Genomic DNA, 26,679 nt, shown 5'->3' with positions numbered 1-26,679 from the left:
ATCCGATTGCGCCCTAAGGCATTTGAGCGACATCCATTGGTGAAGCGCACCAACTTTTAAATGCATTATTATATTCAAATTGCAAACACATGAGGACAGTCTCCATGAAAGACCCACTGGCAGATGAACGTGCTACTACATTTCTTTTTAACTGTGACAAGATGATTGACAGGGCAGTTTACGTGACAGGATGCACGCGACAGATCCGTCCGATAAAGATGACGAAGTAGTATGTCCCAAAGCTTGCCTACTTTTTTGCTACACATTCAAAAGTAAATACCTTTTCTTCACAAAAAGAGTACATACTTTTATGGCGTAGTGTAACTTAGGCGAATTGGGACGCAGCATATGGCTTTACACGATGACGATCGCTCTGATTGGTTTTAGGTCTATCCAATTGCGCCCAGAGGCATTTGAGCGACGTCCGTTGGTGACGCCCCTTTGGAAATGAGTTATTAATGAAGCTTTGCCAGACCATAACTCAGTTACTACTGAGAATGGTCTGGTTTTAACCAGGCTAATTTAGAAGCACAATATTCCAGAAATAAGAGTCATAAAGAGCGACAGACAGAGGAACTGACCTGATTGTGGACTCAGTTCTGTTGTACTGAAAGATGACGGTGTTTCTGAAGAAGGGCTGATGGTTGAAACTTCAGTGGTCTTTTTATCTGAAGGGTCACAGGAAAGATCAACTTAAAACACTGACAGTGAAGTTCATTTAAAATACATACAATCTTTCATTCAATCTCTGTTTTAATCACTCTGTTTCTTGTTGTGCCAAAGAAATCCAGTAAAGTCACTTTAACGCACTACCAAGTCATAGTTATAGTGACAATTGGACCCTGATATAAAGTGTGACCAAAACATGGGAAATCTTTTCTTTGTACTTTTGTCAGTTAAATAAAGTTGAAACAGAATGAACAAATGAACAAAAAATGAACTTTATTTGTATTGCATTTTACAAAATTATCCAACTTTTCTGGATCTGGGGTTGTACAAGATTAATGACTTGATCTCTCACTCTCAGCTTGTTTCCATGCAGTTCATTTCTGCTATTAACAAATGAATCACTTACCTTCTTTAACCAGCAACACAATCTCTGAATAGACATCACGCAAAGGCACAGTCCTCTCCACAACACACCAGTATTGGCCTTTATCCTCTGTTCTCAGATCAGTGATGGTGACGGTGAAAACTCTGTCCGTCGTGTCGTCAGTCAGAGAGAATCTCTCGTCTTTAGCAGGAGATCCTGATTCAACCATGATGTTTTTAAATCCAATGACTGAACACTCCCCTTTACAAAAATACTTTGAATATGATTCATATCCAGATTCATATGAGCATCTGATCTCAACTCTCTCTCCTCTGGATCCAGTAATTGTCTGTGGAGCTCCAACAACAACAGCTGAAAACACAAATATCATTATATAGAGCTGTTATGTGTGAGCAAGAGACATAAGCAGGCCAGAATAATAACTGACAAATATCATCCATATGAGTCTGATGATCATGTGATAACAGAGGAAAAACAAGAGAAGATGTCAAACTCTGTGTAAAAGAGCTGAGAGTCTCAAACTCACCTGTACAGATGCTGGAAAAGAGCAGCAGGACGTCCAACATGATGAAATTTGACAAGCGTTTCGCTTAAATAAAAGACCAAATTCTGTGTGACAAACGTTACTGTCGTTCTCTTCCGTACTGAGAGAACAATGTGCGTCAGCAACTAATATTAACATTTCCTTCACGTGTTGAGAGTCAAACTCATACTGTTCACTGAATGTGTGTCTGTGTTTTTTTCATGTGGCGTTAGGTGTGAAAACGCCTCTCAGTTTTGACCAGGAAATGAACTGTGAATTCATCAACCACATCCTGTTTCTGTCTGTCTTTAACATGTTTGAGTGTTTTCTGTTGCTCTTTTGCTCTTTTTCTACTTCTGAATGTTTTAATATATTTTCAAGACATGTTAATTACATGTTAAGCATCATCCACTTATAGGAAAAAATGTCAAACATTTTAAGGAAACAATCCTTGCCAAACTCTGAATGAAAAAGACATGAGATGAAGAAGAAATGTGTGTTAGGGGTATTTTCTGTGGTAATCGACAGCATGGAGAAACACTGTTGTTTACAGAAACTATAAATAATACAGAATATTTCTTGAACATTAAAATCACTCTCTCCATCATATGAGCTCTGGGGGAAGAGTTGCATTGTGGGAAACGTAGTGTGTTTAGCTGAAGCCTCAAAGCTCTTCCTGTGTCTGTAGTTTCACTTCCTGTTTGGCGAGTGTGAGCTGAAGACATCACATGTTTAACTGAAGCTAAAGGCCTCCTAATATTATAATGATGAAGCTTTTCTTAAGCATCTCAATCGCACCAAACTAATCTGTGCCATTTATATGTTGCTTGCAGTGATTTATACGGATATTCATCTACTTTTGAATGGTGCAGTTTCAACATCAGCCAGCAGGAGTGAACCGATGAAAACAGACAAACCTTGAACTGAACATCCAACAAGGAAACCATATTCACATTAATAACTACAGACTCACAATATAATAATAATGAGATAAAACATGCTTCACTTGCAATCAAGAATAACATGGTTTAATTTGTCCATTAAAGTATTTAATGAGACACATTCAGCTTAAAAAAAAAAAAAAATTGTATTATACATATTTGTGAATGTCAGCTGTAAACTGAGTCAAAAGTCAAACTGCCACATTAATGATAATTACAATAAAAACACAAAACACCAAATACTCAAATCAAGAAGATGAATCTGATCTTTCTGAACTCTATAATGAACAGAGAAGACAAGCTTGATTATGAAGCATGTTCAGTAAAACGATGAAAATGATGAGGATGAAGACGGTTTGGTATATTATATTATATTGTAACGGTAAGTAAACTCAGAGAAGAGAAGCACAGATAACGTTTAACCATTTATTGAAATGCAGCAGAGGACACACACTAACAGGTCAGTGAATATGACTTTCAGCAGGTTGAACAGTTTGATCAAATCATCTGATCAGTGTCTTATCTTTACAGGTTGGCTGTGAGATCATGATCGGCTGAATCCAGACTGTAGGGAAGCTCACGATCCTCAGTCCAGGTGAGAAACTGAGTGAACGATGGAGATGGATGAAGGACTGGAGATTCTCAGGAGTAACAAGAGAATAACGAGGAACACTGGGATCAGAAACACTGGAGGTAAGAAGCTCATGTAAGATCTTAACGGGCTTTAACGGCCTTAGTTATAGTGACAGTTGGACCCTGATATAAAGTGTGACCAAAACATGGGAAATCTTTTCTTTGTACTTTTGTCAGTAAAATAAAGTTATAACAGAATTAACAAATCTGGCCGTCGTGTCGTCAGTCAGAGAGAATATCTCGTCTTTAGCTGGAGATCCTGATTCAACCATGATGTTTCTAAATCCATAGTTACACTCCCCTTTACAAAAATACTTTGCATATGATTCATATCCAGATTCATATGAGCATCTGATCTCAACTCTCTCTCCTCTGTATCCAGTAATTGTCTGTGGAGCTCCAACAACAACAGCTGAAAACACAAATATCATTATATAAATGTCTAAGAAATAAATTCGTAAAATAACAGAAAAAGTACTGGCAGCTCATTCCCCGGACTTTGTCCCGTAATTAAAAAACGGAAATTTTCTGTTAATTCACAGTGTGCCCACAGTAGATAAAACAGAAATCTTCTGGTATTTAATGATGTATCTATAGTAAAAAAAAAAACAGATAAAACTGCACTGTACTTTTCCTACAGTAAAAATAAAACTTATGAATTTAGGCAATATACCTACAGCAAATAGAAATTTTACTTTTCTGTTCTATAACAGTGTACCTATAATGATAATAACTCTTGTTGAAAACATTCCAAACAGAAATATAGACCCATTTCCCTGGAGGTGAGGGGTTGGCCTTCTAAAGCTCTTGGTGTCATCTTGGAGATGTAATGCAATACGGAGGGCTTGCTCGGACAGTTTGGTCATAGACACAGTAATATTTTGTTCTCTAAGCTGAAATAAATGCTCTTACATAAAATGGTAAATATGAATTCATTTTTTATCCAATATCCATATTTCATATCCAATATTTTGTCAAACCACTTTTGCATTAAACAGTAAAGTAGTGTAGATAAAACAACATTGGGACATCTCTCTCAAGAATAGCAATTAAACAAACCCAACCCAGTTCAGGAACAGAGTGCAGATTAAGCGAGAAAAAGTGAAAAATAATCAATATGCTGCCAAAAACACACAAACACACCTCACTCCTTTCTCTCCGTTCCAGATGCTACTTCTATGGCTGTAAAACAAAAACAAAATATTAATTCGCAAATGGATCTTGCTGAGGTGCTTTAATGAACATGTATCCCAAGAAATGAACTTGGAACATAAATGGCATTTCACTTCCTCCTTATCTTTGACTTTAGTGAAATTAAGCCAAGCCTTTCACTGCATCGCACATTCAGCCATCCTAGCAAACAACTAACTGACCAAATGAGAAATGAAGCAAGCAAGGTTGTAAGGACAGCCTGCATGATAGAAGGAAAATCTGCGATGTGCGATAACATTGATATATTGAGATGACAATTTGACTTGCCATAAATAAACAAACACTAAGGTGTGCATATTAGCTCCGTGGTTGTTTTTAAATTCAGAATAGGACTAGAATTTAATATTTTAATTATAACTTGCTAGAGCAGCAACAATACAGTTTACAACAGCAGTCACTATACAAACTCAATATCTGACATCACAATACTGGGTAACATTTGCAAAAGAATGAAGAACTCGGGCATCAGTCCTTCCTCCTCCTCTCTCTCTGCTGTTATTTCCTGCCTGCAGGTAACGTTACCTGGTAGAGAGGAGCGGCCGGTTTGTCTCAGCCAGCAGCTGAGTTTACAGAGTTGTGCCAAATGTACAAGATTTCAACAGAATAAGACGAATAAGAATAAGAAGTGTGAGTAACAAAGGAGTTTGTGTAATGTAGAGCCCTGCATTTCAGCCCGAGCCCGACGGGCCCCGACTTTTCCCATCAGCACGACCCACGATTCACCTCATGTGCAAATAATGGAGAATATTAAGAGAAAATGGCCAACTTAAAACGCAGCGGGAAGAGTGATAGAAGAGGACTGGGTTCAAATCTCCTGTGGATGCTATTCTTTTTCCACGATGCTCTCTAAGAGACTGTTCTAACTTTTCATTTGATTGGACTTTATTTTCGTTTAACTGTTGGAAACTACTGGAAAAAAGAATGGCCATGTTGTGGTGCATTTTTGAGGTAAGATAACCTGCAAGTTTGTTTATCATTTATTTAATTTAATTTGTTTTGTAGGCTGTTGCTCATTTCGTTTGCGAGCCTGCCTCAGTATTTCAAAAATGTTGTTTTACTGACTGTGGTTTAATAAACTTACTGTCTGTGTGATATGCTTTAAGTGTTTTAGGCTATATCTATGGATTTTATTGTAGCCAAGTAAAGTATTAGCGTTGATTTGAGAGGCTAAACTGATCACGGTTTACTCGCTGTCGGCTCGGCTGCGGTCGTCATTGAAAAAAAAAAAAATGCTCCAAACATTTGTCTAAATTAACTTAATAAAGAAATGAAAAGAAACATAACTAACAAAACTGACCTATATTAATGGCTGCAAATAGAGCAGGCTGCCGCTGTGTAATGAAAAAAAACGGGCTCGGGTCGGACTCGGGCTGATAATTCTGATGAGCTGTCGGACACGGGTCGGGCTAGGGCCTGAGCGTCTCGGGCCAGGGCCGGGCTCGGGCCTAGATTTGAGGCCCGTGCAGGGCTCTAGTGTAATGACCTTTAAATCTTCCAAGGATTCTGGAAGTCACTCAGGTCCGACAGGAATCGAAGCAGTTCTGGTGGAATGTTGTACTGTTTTGTGCCCTTTTTTTCTGCTTTAGACCCACGTTCTGGATTGATACGGCAGGCTCCTGTGGCAACACAAATGTATCATGTCACTTTGGCATGGCATTGCAAAACTAAGTATACTATAAAATGGACAAAGAACTTTGTCAAAACATAGGCCTACCTCTGGATAAATTCCAGAGTCAGGGCTGCTCCCTTGGAGTACATGATGTTCAGCACGTAGAAGAGGCTATTTTGTATCTTCCTTCATCTGCAAACCATGTAAATAACGTCAATACATTTTTTAAATCAATGAAACAAATATACAGCACTTTCAAATATTTAAGAGCAGACATGAATATCCTTACCCACAACTATGATGCACGGGTTGCTTGGCAGTTCTGCTAAAGCATCCTGTGAGAGGTGAAGACACAAAATGTTGTTTTTCTGTGGAATTTCCCTGCAATGCTCAGGACTCTGTATTGGCAGTGGTAACATTGGTATCAGTGCGTCACTACCTTCCCTACCTACTAAACCAAATTCCAATAAAATTGTGAGTTTTTATGCTGTGTGCTTACTTCTTCGTTTAGCAGCAGCACCTTTGGCTCCTCCGCAAAGTACTCCATCAGGCCCTGGAGGAGTTTTATTGGATCTGTAGTAACTCCTGTGATTCCCTTGCTCACAAGAAACTCTGTGATGGATTTGCCCTTCTCCTCAATTTGGTTCACAAGTTTCAAACTCCTGTAATGATACAGATTTTTTTTTATGCGCACTCTTGTCATATATTAATCCATTACTCTTCCAACATATATTTTTCTGCAAAATCATCAACAAATATGTATTCTTGAGTCTTAGACCTTTCCAACGATATATAGTTTGCCATGATTAGATTAGGATTTAGTAGTAAAATATTGAAGTAAACTTAAAAAACAGCGGGAATGTGACATAGATATGGCAGACCTGCCTGCAGCAAGTAACAGTTAATTTAACCTTACTAACGAACGTTAATGTTGGATTAAGTTAGGGTTTTCGCTCACTCTAAATGGCCCAGAATTACGTTAGAGAGCCTTCATTTAACGTTCAGCTCCCAAAAAGACACCACTGATGTCGCACATCAACACGTTAACGTTAACTAACACTGTCTTAACCACGACCGAACATTTAACAGTTAACGTTTGCAGCTTACAATACCAAGAAAACACTAACGTTAAGTTCTATGACATTTCAAAATTACCTTTTACACTTAAAGTGGAGCTGGAGATGAAGCTTTTGCTCGTTCACAGCCAGCTTGTTCACATATAGAGGAGACGCGGTGAACAGCAGTCAAAATCTCCCGCTGCAAATAAAAATACTGACAATAGTTCCGTAAATTAACAGACCCACTGCCGCAAAGAATGGAGAAGCGGGACATGACCAAATAAGGGATGATAATTTACTCTGACCTAATATTACAAAAAACAACTCACACAAACCTGGTCAGTTTTAAATCTTCTGAGAAAAAACAGCTCTTTAATCTCCCTAACCAAGCGCTGGTTAATGACAGCAGCTCACGAACGTTAGCTAACGTTAAAGTTAGCAATAGCCAACGGAAATTCAAAATGGTATACACACGATGAACCCAGACAATATAACATTTAAAACTACTGCAAATAAAACAGTCACTTGGATAACGTACATTTTTCCGAAAAAATTACTTACCGCTGAAACGCAGACCATTGCAAATTCTTTGACGTTCTGCTTAAAACGTCCGTCTCTGGCCACGGCAGTTGGTCCCATAATGCAATTCGAAACGTAAATAAACAGAAATACACCCGTAAATGACATTCTATGGACAATTTCTGTAAAAATATACAGTAATACAACTGTTAATAAACAGACATTTCTTAAGAGTGTATAGAGCTGTTATGTGTGAGCAAGAGACATAAGCAGGCCAGAATAATAACTGACAAATATCATCCATATGAGTCTGATGATCATGTGATAACAGAGGAAAAACAAGAGAAGATGTCAAACTCTGTGTAAAAGAGCTGAGAGTCTCAAACTCACCTGTACAGATGCTGGAAAAGAGCAGCAGGACGTCCAACATGATGAAATTTGACAAGCGTTTCGCTTAAATAAAAGACCAAATTCTGTGTGACAAACGTTACTGTCGTTCTCTTCCGTACTGAGAGAACAATGTGCGTCAGCAACTATTATTAACATGTCCTTCACGTGTTGAGAGTCAAACTCATACTGTTCACTGACTGTGTGTCTGTGTCTAGGTTTGAGTTAGAGTAGTTTATAAGTTTATAAGATCTCAATTATAAGCTTATCGACGCTGTAAAAGCGACTGAGTTTACATGTTCAGCTGATGACGTTTAATCTCCTCGACTGACTCTGTCGTCACATTTGGACACTTGTTAGCAACCGCCTTTTTCAAGACAAGTAACAGCTTCAATAAATCACGAGTGGGGAAATACTGATGTATTTTATGTGGTAGAATAAAGCGTGTCTTGAGCTTGTGTTCACCACAGACCTTATTTCAGCCATTTCACCAAAACCCATTTCAAAAACCCATTGACTTCGGGACGATGAAACCAGAAGTGCTAAAATGCAACTCGCTTCCAAGATTTGGCCTCCAAACTGATGTCAGACCTGCACCTCTACAGCCATCTTACCCTGAGGGAACGTGAGGAGTTTCGGCACAGCGCCACCTAGTGTTGGCGGATAATGGACAATTGATATTTTAGCCTATAAATAGTTTGACCTTCAATAGTTTAATATCAAGCTGAACGACACCCAACTTTCCCATGTTGGCCATTTACTATTTTGTAGTAATATGATGTATTTTATGAACTCAATAGGATGTTATTATGAAACTTGGTTTGTGTGATCATGTCCTGAAGGAGCCTGAGAAGATATAAAGAGCTGTGTAGTGTTTTATACAATATCTTGTCAAAGCTACTGCCTTTTGCCCTTAAACTTCATCATTGCTCTGATTCTCTGCTTTCTTAATGTTGCCTCTTGTGTGAATTGCCTCATAATCGCTGGTTTCTGCTGTATTTTACATTTTTAATAGCTTTATTGAACTGTAGATGAGGTGTACCAAAGAATATTGAATTTTGTGTCATTTTTAGATTTTATTTACATTTCTTTTTTAGTTGTTAGTAACATTTCTGGTTAGTATATACACTTTATAAACTGATAACAGTAAATATATATATGTATATATTATCAGCAGTAAACGTAGAACAAACAGGCAGGGATCAAACACCAGCAAAAGAGATATCCAAGGCTGAACACAAACGTACACAGGAAAAAATTGCTGTAAAATTTATTACTGGCAATTTTGGTTGTAAAGCCTGTAAATGTACAAGAGTACTGTAAATCATAAACTACAATTATACAGCACACCTGTAAAAGCAGCAAAACAAGAGCAGCTGTGAATGTACAGTTCTTCAATGTAATCTTTACAGTATGTTACTGTTATTAATAATGCAAAGGCAGGCAGAGTTTCAGGGCAGGCAGCAAACAGAGTAGCGAGTCTCCAGGCAAACAAAGCAGAGTCACAAAGGCAATAAGCAAAGGGTCGATCCGGTGAAACCAGTCCAGGGTCAATAACGAGGAAACAATGGAAACAGGGAAAACACTCAGAAACGTCAGCCAGGGCAGAACAAGACTTCACAATGATGGAGTGGAGAGAGACTGAATAAATAGTCTGAATGATGAGCGGCAGGTGTGCAGATAACCAGTACCAGGCACGGGTCATGGGGAATGGAGATTAAATGGATAATGTCAATATTCGGGAGAGGGAGCCCTCTGGAGGCAAATAGGAGGAACCACAGAGGCTTGATTCGTGACAATGTCTGTGGACAGTCTTTTTCATTTACGGTTGATCACTGAATATATCGGACCCTCGTTTGTTGAGATGTTTTGTGGATGTGTTGAGATGTTTTGTGGATGTGTTACTGTTATGTAGATCAGTTCTGTCCCGCTGTCCTGTGTTGCTTCAGGAGACTTTATATTGGCATAATAATCACCGGCTGTATCTGTCACCTGATTGGTCAAGTGGGTGTGACTGGGGTTTGAATCAGGATGGCGATTGGTTACTGTGGCGTAAACAGGACAGACATCTATGCAGTTGTTGAGGTGTGATGCTGGCGTCTGATTGGTTGAAGATGTTACCGTGGCGACATCACTGTTTGGAATCTCTTCATACATGCGGTCAGTCTGAAAAACAACACATACATCAATAATTTACTAGTTTGCATAGATTAAACACTCTGTTGATCAATAAACAATCATTTAACATGTCTGATCTTCTACAGGTAAAGATTTGAACACTCACCTCTGTATTGTGCTGCATGTTTTGCTGAAATAAAGCTGAATGGAGCATGAATAGAGAAAAAAGACAAATCAATTCAAACCCTATAAAAACAGGACTTTATAATCACAAACAAACTGTTACCTGTCCCAGATTTCCTCTTCCTCTTCTTCAGGATGATGAAGGTTCCAGAACACAGAGTCAGAACCAGCAGAACCGAACCCAGACCGCCAGCAACAGAAGCCAGATCTGAAGGCAACGCTAACATTCTAATAACTAATATAAATTCCTTTGATTATTGTACCATTAGGAATATTGTAATATTGTAAATATACAGGTGTTATATTGTGTAACTGAAGTGAAACTGCAATGGTAAACCTCGACTCTTCAGAAGAAAACACTTCTCTTTACGGCTGATGCCAAACCAAAATGTCTCCACAAATGTTCAAATCAATTTCCTTTCAAAGAGTGATCATGTGATCAGAGAGTTGCATTATGGGTAGTGTAGTTTGTGTTCTTACTAGTGTTTGTCTGATAGAGTTGAACTGTAGTATTTCCTGTTGTTGTTCTTGTTGTTTCAGTTTCTGTTTGATGAGTCGCTGACAGAGAGAAACACCAGTGACTGTGAATGTGTCGCTCATGCAGTGATATAATAACACATAATAATAATAGACAAACACACTTAACACTGTTTGCTATTGCTGCATATGAACAAATGTTGTGTTTTCTGTTCATATCACTGAATACTGATAATCACATTATATAAATGTTCATTTAGAAGACACTTTATTATCTGAACTGATACAGAGTCACTTTGGATAAAAGTCTCTGTCAAACCCACGTAAAGCTGGACTCGTGTTATTACTGTCATTATGAGATGATTTTACTCAGAAACTGCAGAACCACGAAAACACTGACTGTCAAATGATGCGTCAAACATTCAGTTGTTGTACATTTGATTCGAGTGTTGAGGAACATCACAACCTCTAAATGTTCAGTGTGATGCAATTTTGGTTTATTTTTCACAGACGTTGAAGCTTTCAAGTTTCTAAGTTGATGCAAGTTTGTGTAAGACATGAATGATCTTGAATGCAGCATTAAAAGTGTGTTTAGAAGCTTTGATATCTCTGTGTTCACTATAATCAGACTAACTATTAATGTTTTGATGGAAGTTAAGCTCTGAAAAGTCAGGGTTCTCAAGTCTCACGCATTGGCCGTGAGACACACGCAATTCAACCAGTTCACACGCTCACACGCCACACCGTGTATTTCTCACGCTGAAAAGGCAATGCCAACCAAGTTGTCCTGCAAGCTTTATATATAACGTTGTATACGAGGCGCAGGCACACAGTGAAGGTTCCTGCCGCCAGCACGTATCTCGGCCAGATTGCGTTCGTTACTAGGCAACATAGATGCGCGAACACACGGAAGTTGACGGAACATTCTCGGCCACCGTACGTTCGTTACTAGGTAACCAACAACATCGCGCGAACACACGTCGTGATGGAGAAGGTAAGTTGGAAGAAAGCTCGTCTAACATTTTAGAAGACACTTTATTATCTGAACTGATACAGAGTCACTTTGGATAAAAGTCTCTGTCAAACCCTCGTAAAGCTGGACTCATGTTATTACTGTCATTATGAGATGATTTTACTCAGAAACTGCAGAACAAAGAAAGTGATAAAGTGTACCGGTGAAGAAATAACCAGAGATAAAGCATATTAAAGGTTGAAGAGATGTTGAGAAGAAAGAGATGAAGTACCTGTTGAGGAGATCTGATGATCTGTGACGCTGCTGGATGTGTCCTCTCTGCTTCGAGACTTTACTGTGCGTGAGAAAAAGGATGTGTGACAGTGTAGATGTCAGTGTGTGTGTGTGTGTGTGTGTGAGAGTGTAGATGTCAGTATAAATATATATGGCGTGAGAGCGTGTGAAAGTGTCAATTGTGTGAGTCTCACGGTGAATGCATGAGAGTTGTTGTGCATGAGATGTCAGTGTGTGTGTGTGTGTGTGTGTGTGTGTGTGTGTTTGTGAGGACAGATGTCAGTGTGTGTGTGTGTGTGTGTGTGTGTGTACCTGTGCTGGTGTGTTCAGTGCTGCTGTACGGTCTAATGCTGGTTGTTGAGATCTGGACACGTGTCGTTGTCTCTGGAGCTGAGAAATGGAGAAGAGCCGTCACACCATTATAAATATATGAATATTATTCATAAAACAATAAACATGAGTGATGAAGCAGATTGGTGTTAAAGCTGCAGTCCGTAACTTTTTTTTGTGTTCAAAATGTACAAAATTTATAGACACAAACAGAGAGAAGGAGCTCCGGCTCAATGTTCTTCAGACGCAGCAGTTTATTAACCTCTAGAGCGCCTAAAGTTACAGACTGCAGATTTAAGTGTTGAATATCAGGCACCTCTGATCACATTTAGCTGGACATCTGTGTAGTGTGTATATCCAGATCTACATCCGTACGGTCCAGCATCTTCCATCTTCAGGTCACTGATGGTCACTGTAAATGATCTGGTCTGAGGATTATCCTTCAGTGAGAATCTGCCCTTGATCACTGAGGACTCTCCTCCATCAGACTCTAGTATAAGGACACGTTCTCCGTAAAGTCCTCTGTAGAAGTATTTGTAAGAGTTTTCATATCCTTCTGGATAAGGGCACGTAATGATCACTCGTCGTCCCTCTGTTCCTCTCACTGTAATGCCCTCAGACAGTGAACTGCTCACTGCACACACACACACACACACACACACACACACACACACACACACACACACACACACACACACACACACACACACACACACACACTGCTTTACTCATGTACACTGATAACATACACCATAATGTTAGATAATAAACACTTTTAGTAGAGATCTTCAGCTCTTACCCGTCAGCAGAAACACACAAACTATCAGTGGAAACTTCATTTCTTCATCAGTTCAGTTCAGAAAATCAGTCTGAAACTCTCAGTAGTTCCTCACACGACTCTCTGAAACTCCAACAGCAATAATACTGCTCTCATCTATATGTGGAGAGTAAAATAATACGCTTGTTTCTCGTCTCACGTGATGAGAAACTGTGTGTCCGTGTTTCCATGTGGCGTTAGGTGTGAAAACGCCTCTCAGTTTTGACCAGGAAATGAACTGTGAATTCATCAACCACATCCTGTTTCTGTCTGTCTTTAACATGTTTGAGTGTTTTCTGTTGCCCTTTTGCTCTTTTTCTACTTCTATTTTTTAATATATATTTGTATATCACTTGTTTAGCGTTCATGTAAACACTACACTATCCTCTTTTTCCCGGACATGTCCGGTCGTCGACACCGTCCAAAATGTCCAGGATTCGGCTTTTGCTTTACAGCAGCTTTTGTTTCAATCTAACTGTCTCGGTGTCGCTCATCAGTAATCACACCACCGGCCTCGCGTCGTTCTCCCGCGGCCCTCAGTCTCGTCCTGCTCGCCACAGTAAACATGATGAATGGCCTCCAAGGGCAGTGAAGCAAGTGCATTCTGGGAGTTGTTGTCTTTCATCCACATATGCCAAAAATACATTTTCTGGCTTTTCTCAGTCTAGAAAGCTCCAAATTCAAAAATAATTTCACATTTCTTCTACATAAATGACCCATTTATACACATTCATCTTTCCAGAGGTGAAGTATCCCTTTAAGAAAAGCTTCATCATTATAATATTAGGAGGCCTTTAGCTTCAGTTAAACATGTGATGTCTTCGGCTCACACTCGCCAAACAGGAAGTGAAACTACAGACACAGGAAGAGCTTTGAGGCTTCAGCTAAACACACTACGTTTCCCACAATGCAACTCTTCTCCCAGAGCTCATATGATGGAGAGAGTGATTTTAATGTTCAAGCAATTTTCTGTATTATTTATAGTTTCTGTAAACAACAGTGTTTCTCCATGCTGTCGATTACCACAGAAAATACCCCTAACACACATTTCTTCTTCATCTCATGTCTTTTTCATTCAGAGTTTGGCAAGGATTGTTTCCTTAAAATGTTTGACATTTTTTCCTATAAGTGGATGATGCTTAACATGTAATTAACATGTCTTGAAAATATATTAAAACATTAAGAAGTAGAAAAAGAGCAAAAGAGCAACAGAAAACACTAAACATGTTAAAGACAGACAGAAACAGGATGTGGTTGATGAATTCACAGTTCATTTCCTGGTCAAAACTGAGAGGCGTTTTCACACCTAACGCCACATGGAAACACAGAGATCACAGTTTCTCATCACGTGAGACGAGAAACAAGCGTATTATTTTACTCTCCACATATAGATGAGAGCAGTATTATTGCTGTTGGAGTTTCAGAGAGTCGTGTGAGGAACTACTGAGAGTTTCAGACTGATTTTCTGAACTGAACTGATGAAGAAATGAAGTTTCCACTGATAGTTTGTGTGTTTCTGCTGACGGGTAAGAGCTGAAGATCTCTACTAAAAGTGGTTATTATCTAACATTATGGTGTATGTTATCAGTGTACATGAGTAAAGCAGTGTGTGTGTGTGTGTGTGTGTGTGTGTGTGTGTGTGTGTGTGTGTGCAGTGAGCAGTTCACTGTCTGAGGGCATTACAGTGAGAGGAACAGAGGGCCGACGAGTGAGCATTACGTGCCCTTATCCAGAAGAATATGAAAACTCTTACAAATACTTCTACAGAGGAGTTTACAAAGACCGAGTCCTTATACTAGAGTCTGATGGAGGAGAGTCCTCAGTGATCAAGGGCAGATTCTCACTGAAGGATAATCCTCAGACCAGATCATTTACAGTGAGCATCAGTGACCTGAAGATGGAAGATGCTGGACCGTACGGATGTAAAGCTGGATGGATGGATCCTCACTACACACAAATCCAGCTAAATGTGATCAGAGGTGCCTGATATTCAACACTTAAATCTGCAGTCCGTAACTTTTGGCGCTCTAGAGGTTAATAAACTGCTGCGTCTGAAGAACATTGAGCCGGAGCTCCTTCTCTCTGTTTGTGTCTATAAATTTAGTACATTTTGAACACAAAAAAAGTAACGGACTGCAGCTTTAACACCAATCTGCTTCACTCATGTTTATTGTTTTATGAATATATTTATTATGGTGTGACGGCTCTTCTTCATTTCTCATCTCCAGAGACAACGACACGTGTCCAGATCTCAACATCCAGCATTAGTCCGTATAGCAGCACTGAACACACCAGCACAGGTACACACACACACACACACACACACACACACACACACACACACACACACACACACACACACACACACACACACACACTGACATCTGCACTCTCTCTCACACACACACACACACACACACATGCACACACACTGACATCTGGACTCAAACACACACACACACACACACACACACACACACACACACACACACACACACACACACTGACATCTGCACTCTCTCTCTCTCTCTCTCTCTCTCTCTCTCTCACACACGCACGCGCACACACACACACACACACACACACACACACACACTAACATCTGCACTCACACACACGCACACACACTGACATCTGGACTCAAACACACACACACACACACACACACTGACATCTGCACCAGAGCTGCTAACTCTCACGCATTCACAGTGAGACTCACACAATTGACACTTTCTCACGCCACACATCATATTTATATTGACATCTACATTCTCACACACACACACACACACACACACACACACACACACACACACACACACACACACACACACACACACACACACACTGACATCTACACTCTCACACACACACACACACACACACACACACTGACATCTACACTCTCACACACACACACACACACACTGACATCTACACTCTCACACATCCATTTTCTCACGCACAGTAAAGTCTCGAAGCAGAGAGGACACATCCAGCAGCGTCACAGATCATCAGATCTCCTCAACAGGTACTTCATCTCTTTCTTCTCAACATCTCTTCAGCCTTTAATATGCTTTATCTCTGGTTATCTCCTCACCGGACACAGGTACACATCTCTCCACATCTCACCGTCCGTCTCTCTTCCCATCGCAACAGGAGGTCAAAGGTCTGACAGATGGTTGTCATGGCAACATGACTTTCAATAAGCCTCATATACGTCTCATTTCATGCATTAGTCTTTGATTTAGTCACTGATTCTTCTGGCTGTTTCTCTCTTGTGTTTTTCAGGTTCATTTGTGATTATCGTCTCTGCGGAGGCTTTAGTTTTACTCCTGATAGCAGTTCCACTGATTATAGTGGCTGTGAGAAAGAAAAAGACTAAAGGTAATATTTCACAACAAATACTTGGTTGGGTTTGTGATGAAATGCATGAGAACTGAATTAAAGGATCTTATAATTATGAACTTTAATATAACTGAAGAAGTGAGTCTCTAAGAAAGACTAATGGTGATCTATTGCTCAGGTCTGCTGTCGTCCACCATTGTTGTGTTTAATCCAGTGATTTATGAACAGGTGAGTCAGCAGAAACTGATGATTATGGTTATGTATTGAACTCAAGGTGGTTTACAGTAATTGTGTTCGCAGATCCATTGAAACACAATCAGATTTAATTTCTTGCTCAACGCTGTAATGATACTGAAACAGGACTGTGTGTTTATGATATTCAGACACTGAATCTCTCTCAGCTTGTGTGTGAATGATTATATTCATGTGTAAACACTAGAGATCATCTTTGATTGAGTTATTTTCTCTATTAACTTAATAACTCTCGTTCCTGTGATTATAGATCAAAGACACTGGACGCTTCTGTAATCCAGAGGACAGAGACACAGAAACAACTGTATTTTACAGCTGTGTTTCATAAACTATAACGTCATATGAGACTCCAGCACTCCTTCATAAACACAGATGAGTTCATTAAGCCTAAACCTCAGGCTGGACACACACTTGAAGATTTTAAACCCTAAGCAATCGAATTGTGTGATGTCATTATGATTATTTCACTTCTCCTGATCTCATCAGAGCTCGCATGATCCCAAACCGTAAATATGAAACATGTTTGATATTTCCGACTCCTGATTGGTCCGCCTCTGACATTAAACCCGCGTTAGCCAATGAGAGCGAGCTTCCCCAGGTGAAAAAAAAGTTCACTGAAATACATTTTATTTAAGAGCACTTAGTACACTTCCATAATGTACTTAAAGTGCTCTATTTTCGCGCACTTATTCTGTACTTAATATACTAAAAGCTTATCTTTAGTACTTCTTAAGATAAACTTAAGATCATCTTAGTGTACTCAACTGTGCTATTTTGAGACACACTGAAGATGAACTAAAGTGTATTTTTAATATACTATTTCAGCTTTTAAAAAAAATGTATTTTGTCAACCCTTTTAGTACAATTGAACCCATCTTTAATGCATTTTTAAATACACTTATAAATTATTTAAAATATAAGAATATATAATAAAATTATATTTATGTATTGCTCACATATGTTTTATATTGTAAATTTATTTCAAATATTTTTTTTACTATGTTAACAGTACCTTTATAAAACATAATTAAATATGTTAATGGTGTATTTTAAAAGTTGTCAAGTACACTATTACTGTGTTATCAGTAGCATTTTATGCCTCATTTATGCTAAAATTATGAAAATAATATATTTTAATGTATTACAAATACAGTGGAAAAATTATTATTCAATAAAACACATTAAAAATATTTGTATAAAACACACACACACACTTTGAAAGCTAGTAAACTTTAATGTACTACACCCAGTGTACATCAGTACAGCAGCATATGTAAACTGTAAAAAAAAATACATTAACATAAATATAAATAAACCTAATACAGTCAATAAAGTGCAGTCATTAATAGCTGCAAACAGGTACAGTACTGTTACAACTCAAACCATCTTCATCCTTCAAGTGAACTGGAGTGATTGGTCTTTGAGTTTGCCTCGTTGCATTTCCTTCGGATCAGTGCTCGCTCCTCAGACATGTTGGAAATAGTTTGATCACAGTGTCTGTGAAAGGAGAAAAAGATGAGTTTATTTGTATAACGTTTGATCTTGTGAGTCTCTGTGAGATCTCGTATCACTGTGAACATGTTACGATCGACAGGTGTGTGTCTCGCGGCCCGGACGAATCTTCTAGTGTGTGTGTTCAGAGGATTATAATGCTGACATCGGTTGAAACAGCCTTTATGTCTGTGGTCTCACACAGTTTTAAAATCGATCCTCAACGGCCAGGGTTTTTTGGCCCGCCGAATATCTCGGTCCAAAGAGTAGTGGCTTAAGATCTCGGCTTGAGGAGTGATCATGAACAGAGTAGAACAGGATAGTTTTATAAACTTTCGTCGGAGACAACTGGGATTCACTCCGCTGTTACTAGTGAGTGGAGCCGAACCGACTATCTCCCGCCTAGGCCTTCATCCTCCTGTCGCACCGACAACTGGTGCCATCATCGGCAGTGCGTGCCCGCGAGTCAACTTTCCCGCGAGTGGGCGTGGTTTCAGCGGACACGCCCCCAGCGTTTGGGAGCAGAGACCACTGCTAATTTTTTCAAGATTTTGATCGCTTATTTTATTTACTTGGTGACTTTTTTTTATCATTCAAATTTGGCTGGATGGCTAATAACACATTTTTCTGTGGTGTGACAAACTCAGAACACATACTTCATTTTGACTTTACTGGGACTTTAAATAAATGTCAATGAAACTGTTGCTTTAACCAATCAGATAATCAGTCAGATTTAATCAGCCAATCAGATTTCGATTTGACTGCATTTTCACGTCTTTTGATTGGATGGTAAGAGTTCGTACTATCACTGGTAGTCAGCAGAGCTAGCTAACCGCATCTGTAGCGAACTGCATAAACTAAAATATATTCCTGTAGATAGTTAGCTAGAATAGATAGAATAGTTTTACAACCCACAAATTAATGTTTCTTTCTCTCCTCGACCCCCAGCCAGTTCAAACCTACTGGAAAAACATCCCTTATTCAGCCTTATCCAGCTTAACGCAGAGTCACGGCACACTATTCGATCTGTCCGGGTGAAAACAGAACTGACTGACTGTAATGTATGCTGTGACTGATTTTGATATATTATTACTATTAGTATTTTTTTATATTGAATGTGTCAGTTGGTATCACTGGGATTGCGTGAGCAGACCAAACTTTCATTTGTCTGGGATCTTAAGACCCTGTGTAAAGTGTGGTTAATGTGTGTGTTTAAATAAAAGTGTTTTTGCTAATTATGTCAGATATGGCTTTTCCTTGTGTGGGAATAAAACTTAAACTGAATCAGTTGCTTTTTTATTCAAAATGAAATGCTCTCATGATTTACTTTTATCTTTGTTTTATTTTACAGTAAATGTGGAAATTACTACATGGTCTATTATTGTAGTCGCTAAGATAATGTCATTAAAATTGTAACTTTTTTTATTGTTATGAAAGCTTGTACAACTAAAACATGCATGTGTGCAACATAATCTCAATAGCAGTTGCTTTTAGGAGCCTCCAAAAAAAGATGTGCCATTTATGTTGCAATGTTTTATCAGAATATGCAGCTACTTTTGATGGTCATGAATGGAGAAAGATTATTTTTGGCAGCAGATTATTGTAGTTACAACATCAGCCAGCAGGAGCGAACAGATGAATCTAACTAACTACACATCAATAACTACAGACATACAAAATAGTAATAATGAAACAATATACAGTATATGCCCCACTTGAAATCCAGAGTAACATGGTTTAATTAGTCTATTAAACTGCAGAATGAAAGAATCTCATTAAACATATTCAGCTTTAGAAATTAATGCATTTATTATATTTCTATGATCCATAATTGAGTACATCAGCTGTAAACACAACATAATCAAATGTAAAATTGCCACATTCATGATAATTACAATTAAAACACAAAAGAGCAAATAATCAAGTCATTAATGAATCTGATCTTTTCTGTACTCTTTATGGAGACAAAACAAGCTCAATTATGACTCATGATCAGAAAAATGAAAATTATGAGAAGGATGAAGATGATTTCTCTTGGTTCTTAATTATTAATGTATATATATATAATATTATATTATTGTTACATGTCAGTTTGTGTTTGGACTTGCTGTGTGCATTTGTGCAGTGTACCGCCACTCCTTTGTTTCCATGGTCACCGTCTTCATTAGTTCATTAAGCTCCTTGGTTTATCTCATGTATACAGGGTTTGAAATTAACACCCGCTAAATGTGGGTAAAAATCAACTGTGGCGGGTAACGCTGTCAAATCACGAGCCAATTTGGCATGTTACTTATTATCTTTACTCACTTTGCAAGCCAAATCTGAAATCAAGCCAAATTATTTACTTTTTTTGTCTTGTTTCCTTTGCAGATTTTCTACAATCAAATCATCCATAAAAAAATTCAAGTTTACTTGGTAAATGTTTTTCTTTGTCTAGGGAGTTTATCATGGAAGTACACCTTTCTGGGTCAATTGACACGACATTTAAAAAAAATTGTATTACTGTTGGTGAGATTGCTCATATAATATAGATTGAAAAGAATGAATGTAAGGACTGTTTAGTATCTACTGAGTAAGAGTGATGAGAGTTTCTTCTTGAGAAGACTTGAAGAGCTACTGAAGAGTCAGATTCTCATATCCAGAAGAGCCGGACTGGTGAACAGCAGGTCTGGGATGGACAGACTGTGTGAAAGACTCATTGATTATTATCTGGCTTTTGAATGCACAAATTCTTTTGCACATGTAGTTTTTGATATTTCTCTTACTGTGCGTGTGTCGTAGAGGTCAGATGATCTGGTCTTGAGCTCAAGAGCTGTATATGAGCCTGCACTGGGATCATCGCTCTACAGGGAAACAGAGAGAAGGAATTTACAGCTCAAAAAAATAATAGATTTTAAACATTGTGAGTTCATGTCTCAATCAGAGTTTGTCAGTTTGTTACGAGATGTTTGAGCAGTCTGATAATTTCACAACATATGATGTAAACTGACTTGATCACAAGTTGGACCAGCAATAAACAACATCTCTAAATATACAAAAATATAAATTTTTATTTTTGATCATCTCACCTCATTTATAGCAGATCTTCTGTTTATTCTTTTCTTCCGACTGTCAAAAACACAAACAAGTAATTTAATTGTTTCATATACAATGAATAATCAAATATATTTATGAATTAGTTCAATATATATATATATATATTTATGTACTCCTTATTGATGGATTTTTATTTACATAATAAATGATAATATTATGATGAAGATGATGATGATGATGAAGAATAATCCTCCAGATGCCGCTGTGATCACAATCACATTACTATCAGCAACATGATGAACTGAAAGAGGAAGATCATCATGATTAACTCTCCAAACTGATGAATGATGTGAAGATACAGGAGTGTGTTAATAAAAGCTTCACATGTGACAGTTACAGCGCCTGAAATAACGTTACCCATGCAAGTACACTAAACGTTAGTTTCTAGCAGAAACAAAAGACACAGAGACTGAGTGAACTCAATCTCACCGTCTTTAACTCAACAGGGCCGGTGTCTGTAACTTAGGAAAACACACAACGTATTTTGTCTTGTTTCCAACAGATATTCTATCAGAGCTTGTGGCATCCATAGAAACTGTACAAGACAACATCAGCATCAATTTAGCAACATGTTAGTGTTGCATATCCGTTTACAAACTATATCAGCTTATGCTGGCTCCATAATGTAACATAAAATGTGTTAGACGTTTATTTACGGGCTGGGAATTTGAGGTCGGACCGAACAATGTAAGGACTGCATCATCTTTGATGAGTATCTTCTTTGAGAAACCAGCATTAACTGTGCCTGATTGATGAAGCAGTCATTCGTGAAATGAGCAGAACAGACGGTTTATGTCGAACATTGCTGTGGTATTTCCTAATAAATAAACATTAGCCACTGGTCTCCTGTATTAATGTTGTCCGGAAGCCTGTGCAGTGACGGTGGGCAGTGTTCGGGTGAGACTGAAGGCGGTGACTGAGTAGTTCTGACGTCACATTTGTACAGAAGTCACAATGGCTTGTGAAAAGCATAGACTGTAAAAAAATATGGACGTAGTGTCCGTGACGTCACCCGTAGGTTTCTGAAGAGCATTTTTGAAGCCTAAAGTGGGCGGAGCCGGCCGTCGCCATCTTGGCCTCGCGTCACTCCCGGATAACGGAAAATAGACAAACAGGCGGGGCGTGAGTGGAGCTGAGGAGCCTGGCTATCTGAAATCACCTAGCTCGACGTGATCGAGTTAGCTGATGATGTAAAGCCAATTAAACGTTCCTATTTTTGCCCTTCGAAATATTATAATAGTTAAAAGACATGGCTACAAGTGATACTGTGTATTACTTCGAGAGTGTTTGTGTGTGACAGTGATTTATGTGCATAACGTTACATGTCCGTCACTCTTTCATGGTCCGTCAGCGCGGCATCACTCAAGTTCGTAGAGAGCTTATTCAGTCCATTTTAAATTCTGATTTTGGCCGTCTCTCAAATGGGTTAAACCATAGATATATTGCCTTTGAAGTGCAAGTAAATGCGATAGAAATCCGCGCTCATTCAAGGATTTATTGCATGGACGGAGAAAGCGCCGACGCCTGCAGGATTTCATCTGACGGTACATAAGCATATTATAATCCATCTGTTCCGTGAGAGCAGAACGAACGAGCATTTATTGACGTTTTAAATTTGAAAACCCCCAAAAGCAACGAAATTGTCAGACATCCATTAGTGCAGGTTCACAGAGGAAAACTGAAATACAGCGCTGGTTGTTCTCTCGAACGATAACGACGGAATCCAAAGACGTGGGCTTTGTACCCAAGTATTATATTGTATGAAATAATCCCGAAAAAAAGCACAAACACTGCAGAGATGGCAAGTTCAGCAGCAACATTTGCTGAGGTGAAGTGACGGCTAGTAACAGCAGACAAACGGCTAGCACTGACAGCGGCAATCCATCTGTCACTCAAGTGGCCACACCCTTAAATTTAAATATTAATCAACTAAACAGACGAGTTATAAAATAATTCACCCCCCTCACAGTTGTTATGAAGGGCAAAATTAGCTGTATAGACCAAAGCCACATAGAGATCCAGGCTGTAAACATATTTTTTCTTTTTGCTGTAAAGTTGGTAATTTTAACATGGGGGAGATGCAGATTTGACTCACTTCTGGCACCAGCCTCAAGCGGCCAGTCAATGAATTGCAGTTTAACTCACTTCCGTGTTGGTTTCAAGAGAGAGACGGGGAGGTTGCCGCTTGGTGAAAAGGCACAGCTACTTTATGCAGGCTGTGTGCATGTGTCTGTGGATCGACTGTTGTGAAACTTATATGGTAGTTACACAGCTTCTAGACCTCTGTTATCATGAAAAAAGCCAGGAAATTTCAGTTTTGACAATATGGGACCTTTAAAGTGGATGTTGTTGTGAGGACTTTTATTATGACGAAGGTATAGAGAGAAGAGCGGAAGGAAAGGGTGAAGAGAAAAGTTAATAAAAGAGAAAGAAGCTAAAGAAGAACTCGTCCGTGTCCGAGGGTTTTATTTCTATATTCCTAAAGTTATCTTAAGCATTACAATATTTTAGTCTTTTTCTTCCTCACAGCCGCTATAATCAGTGGAACTGCTATCAGGAGTAAAACTAAAGCCTCCGCAGAGACGATAATCACAAATGAACCTGAAAAACACAAGAGAGAAAATGCCAGAAGAATCATAATATCAGAAAATGAAAATTGGTGACTAAATCAAAGACTAATGCATGAAACGAGACGTATATGAGGTTTATTGAAAGTCATGTTGCAATGACAACCGTCTGTCAGACCTTTGACCTCCTGTTGCGATGGGAAGAGAGACGGACGGTGAGATGTGGAGAGATGTGTACCTGTGTCCGGTGAGGAGATAACCAGAGATAAAGCATATTAAAGGCTGAAGAGATGTTGAGAAGAAAGAGATGAAGAACCTGTTGAGGAGATCTGATGATCTGTGACGCTGCTGGATGTGTCCTCTCTGCTTCGAGATTTATCTGTGCGTGAGAAAAAGGATGTGTGAGACTGTAGATGTCAGTGTGTGTGTATGTGTGTGAGAGTGTAGATGTCAGTGTGTGAGAGAGAGAGAGAGAGAGAGAGAGAGAGAGAGAGAGAGAGAGAGAGAGAGAGAGGGGAGTGCAGGTGTCAGTGTGTGTGTGAGAGAGAGTCAGATGAAATAACGAGTAAATATATGATTAATATATTGCATTTAATCAAAAAATACTTTGCCTCGAGAATAGGACAATAACACGTTAAGACCTTCCGCGCTGGTCGGAGCTTTGGGCCGATTTAGCGCAAGCTTACACAACACAACAACACAATGCTGATTCTGATTTTACTGTTTAGTGAATATATATATTAGGCAAAAAATCTTAAAATACACTAAAATGCAAACAACCACAAGAGTCAGAATGATTAAATGAAAGACATGCAGAGAAAAAAGAGGATTTTTTAAGTCATGTTGCCATGACAACCACCAGTCACTTCCTGTTCGGATGGACAGTGTGATTTAAGTTCACTTCTTCATGTGAGAGAAATATAGTGGAGTGAGTATGTGAGACGTGTGTAAGGTGAAGATGTCAACAGAAAAATTATATTATTATTACAGTGCTCATTAAATAAAATATATATATATTGAGAGATGAAGAGCAGAAGATGAACGACCTGTTGAAGAGATGATCTGATGGTCTGTGATCGTGATGTTGCTGGATTGGAGGTTTATGTCTGATGTCCTCAAAGACAGCGGCGTGTTTGGAAATGAGCTGATAGTTTGATCTGAAGGGGAATATAGACCGAGCTGTTATACTTGCACATTAATGCATATAATCATGGATTTATGTGAAGAGCAACTTGAGCTGGAAGTTTAATGTTGAATATCAGGCACCTGGATGAAGGGTGGAGGTAAAGATCTGGACTGATGTTGTTTTCTGTGGAGCTGAAAAACAAGATAGAGCTTTCACATCGTTTAAATGAAACAAATACATTAATAAAATAATCATTAACTAGCATAGATATGAATGATGAAGCAGGTTGTTGTTTAATAATGAATATCAGGCACCTCTGATCACATTTAGCTGGATTTGTTGGTAGTTTTCATGTTCATATCCAGCTCTACATCTGTACGGTCCAGCATCTTCCATCTTCAGGTCACTGATGGTCACTGTAAATGATCTGGTCTGACGATTATCCTTCAGTGAGAATCTGCCACTGATATATACAGTCTTTTTTCCATCAGTTTGTAGTATCCCTCTTTCTGGGAGGTCCTCTGTAGAAGTATTTGTAATATTCTTTATATCTTTCTGGATAAGGGCACGTAATGATCACTCGTTCTCCCTCTGTTCCTCTCACTGTAATGTCCTTAGACAGTGAACTGCTCACTACACACACACACACACACACACACACACACACACACACACACACACACACACACACACTGCTTTACTCATGTACACTGATAACATACACCATAATGTTAGATAGATAGATAGATCTTCAGCTCTTACCCGTCAGCAGAAACACACAAACTATCAGTGGAAACTTCATTTCTTCATCAGTTCAGTTCAGAAAATCAGTCTGAAACTCTCAGTAGTTCCTCACACGACTCTCTGAAACTCCAACAGCAATAATACTGCTCTCATCTATATGTGGAGAGGAAAATAATACGCTTGTTTCTCGTCTCACGTGTTGAGAGTCAAACTCATACTGTTCACTGACTGTGTGTCTGTTTTTCCATGTGGCGTTAGATGTGAAAACGCCTCTCAGTCTTGACCAGGAAATTAGATAGATAGAGAGAGAGAGAGAGAGAGAGAGAGAGCAATGCATGAGCTTTGCCAACATTTATACCAAAGTTCAGATCAGATCAGGAAGAGTATTTTAATCATGTCAAAAATATATTTTCTAAGAATCAGCTCTGGCCTCTTGGTTTCATATTCTGCAAGCGTAGCTAAACATTGTGGTTTTAACACTATAGAAGCAGTGAGAACCAAATAAGTATTTTCATCATGTCTGGACTTTCTGCTAAACTCATGCGACAGCTAATATTACACCGGATACCAGACTTTGCAGGGGAACATGTCTCACTTTATAGAGAAGTGACAGCAGAATGTAGACATGTACTCTGTCAGAGCGATCTGGTTTGAATAGGATATATGAGTATATTATATCAAAAGATACAATAGACAAAATAGATTATTCATAAATTAATTAATACAAGAATAATATATGCAAAATAACCATAAAAGAATAATCATAATAGTCACAAGCATACTTTTTATTTTTTTATACACCAATTTCAAAACATGTTAATTACATGTTAAGCGCTTATGAAAAAAAAGTAAAACATTTTAAGGAAACAATCATTGCCAAACACTGTTTCTCCATCATATAAGCTCTGAGAAGAGTTGCATTGTGGGAAATGTAGTGTGATTAGCTGA

At 38.7% G+C, this 26,679-nt stretch overlaps 3 protein-coding genes and 1 long non-coding RNA gene across 4 annotated transcripts in view; 1 reads left to right on the top strand and 3 right to left on the bottom strand.

The window, feature by feature from the left end:
* Positions 1-511: 511 nt before the first annotated feature.
* Positions 512-1,383, bottom strand: LOC311286086 (uncharacterized protein). The gene is made up of 2 exons (XM_084402129.1): positions 1,076-1,383; positions 512-668 (listed from the first exon to the last, which is right to left on the bottom strand). Exons 1-2 carry the CDS (start codon positions 1,260-1,262, stop codon positions 523-525), a joined length of 333 nt encoding a protein of 110 aa, XP_084258255.1. The 5' UTR covers positions 1,263-1,383; the 3' UTR covers positions 512-522.
* A 7,731-nt stretch (positions 1,384-9,114) lies between these two features.
* LOC311284210 (CMRF35-like molecule 5) overlaps positions 9,115-26,679 on the bottom strand; it is a 125,182-nt gene continuing 107,617 nt past the window's right edge. The window contains exons 3-5 of the mRNA XM_084399125.1: positions 25,128-25,178; positions 24,908-25,018; positions 9,115-12,021 (exon numbers count right to left, since the gene is read on the bottom strand). Of these exons, the coding sequence (XP_084255251.1) occupies positions 11,918-12,021; positions 24,908-25,018; positions 25,128-25,178 (266 nt within the window). The 3' untranslated portion in view covers positions 9,115-11,917. The remainder of the gene's footprint in view (positions 12,022-24,907; positions 25,019-25,127; positions 25,179-26,679) is intronic.
* Positions 12,072-13,264, bottom strand: LOC311284222. The gene is made up of 3 exons (XR_014626171.1): positions 13,090-13,264; positions 12,607-12,924; positions 12,072-12,350 (listed from the first exon to the last, which is right to left on the bottom strand). It is a non-coding gene; the product is annotated as an uncharacterized lncRNA (long non-coding RNA).
* On the top strand, positions 14,340-19,403 carry LOC311278188 (CMRF35-like molecule 3). The gene is made up of 8 exons (XM_084388832.1): positions 14,340-14,633; positions 14,763-15,086; positions 15,336-15,407; positions 16,076-16,138; positions 16,217-16,276; positions 16,399-16,494; positions 16,634-16,683; positions 16,958-19,403. The coding sequence occupies exons 1-8, from the start codon at positions 14,594-14,596 to the stop codon at positions 17,033-17,035; spliced, it is 783 nt and encodes a 260-aa protein (XP_084244958.1). The 5' UTR covers positions 14,340-14,593; the 3' UTR covers positions 17,036-19,403.

This window comes from Rutilus rutilus (genome assembly GCF_951802725.1).
Source record: "Rutilus rutilus genome assembly, chromosome: 2".
Lineage (NCBI taxonomy): Eukaryota > Metazoa > Chordata > Actinopteri > Cypriniformes > Leuciscidae > Rutilus > Rutilus rutilus.
Note: the sequence above shows the minus strand (reverse complement) of the source record. Positions and strands in the feature narration are given on the sequence as shown.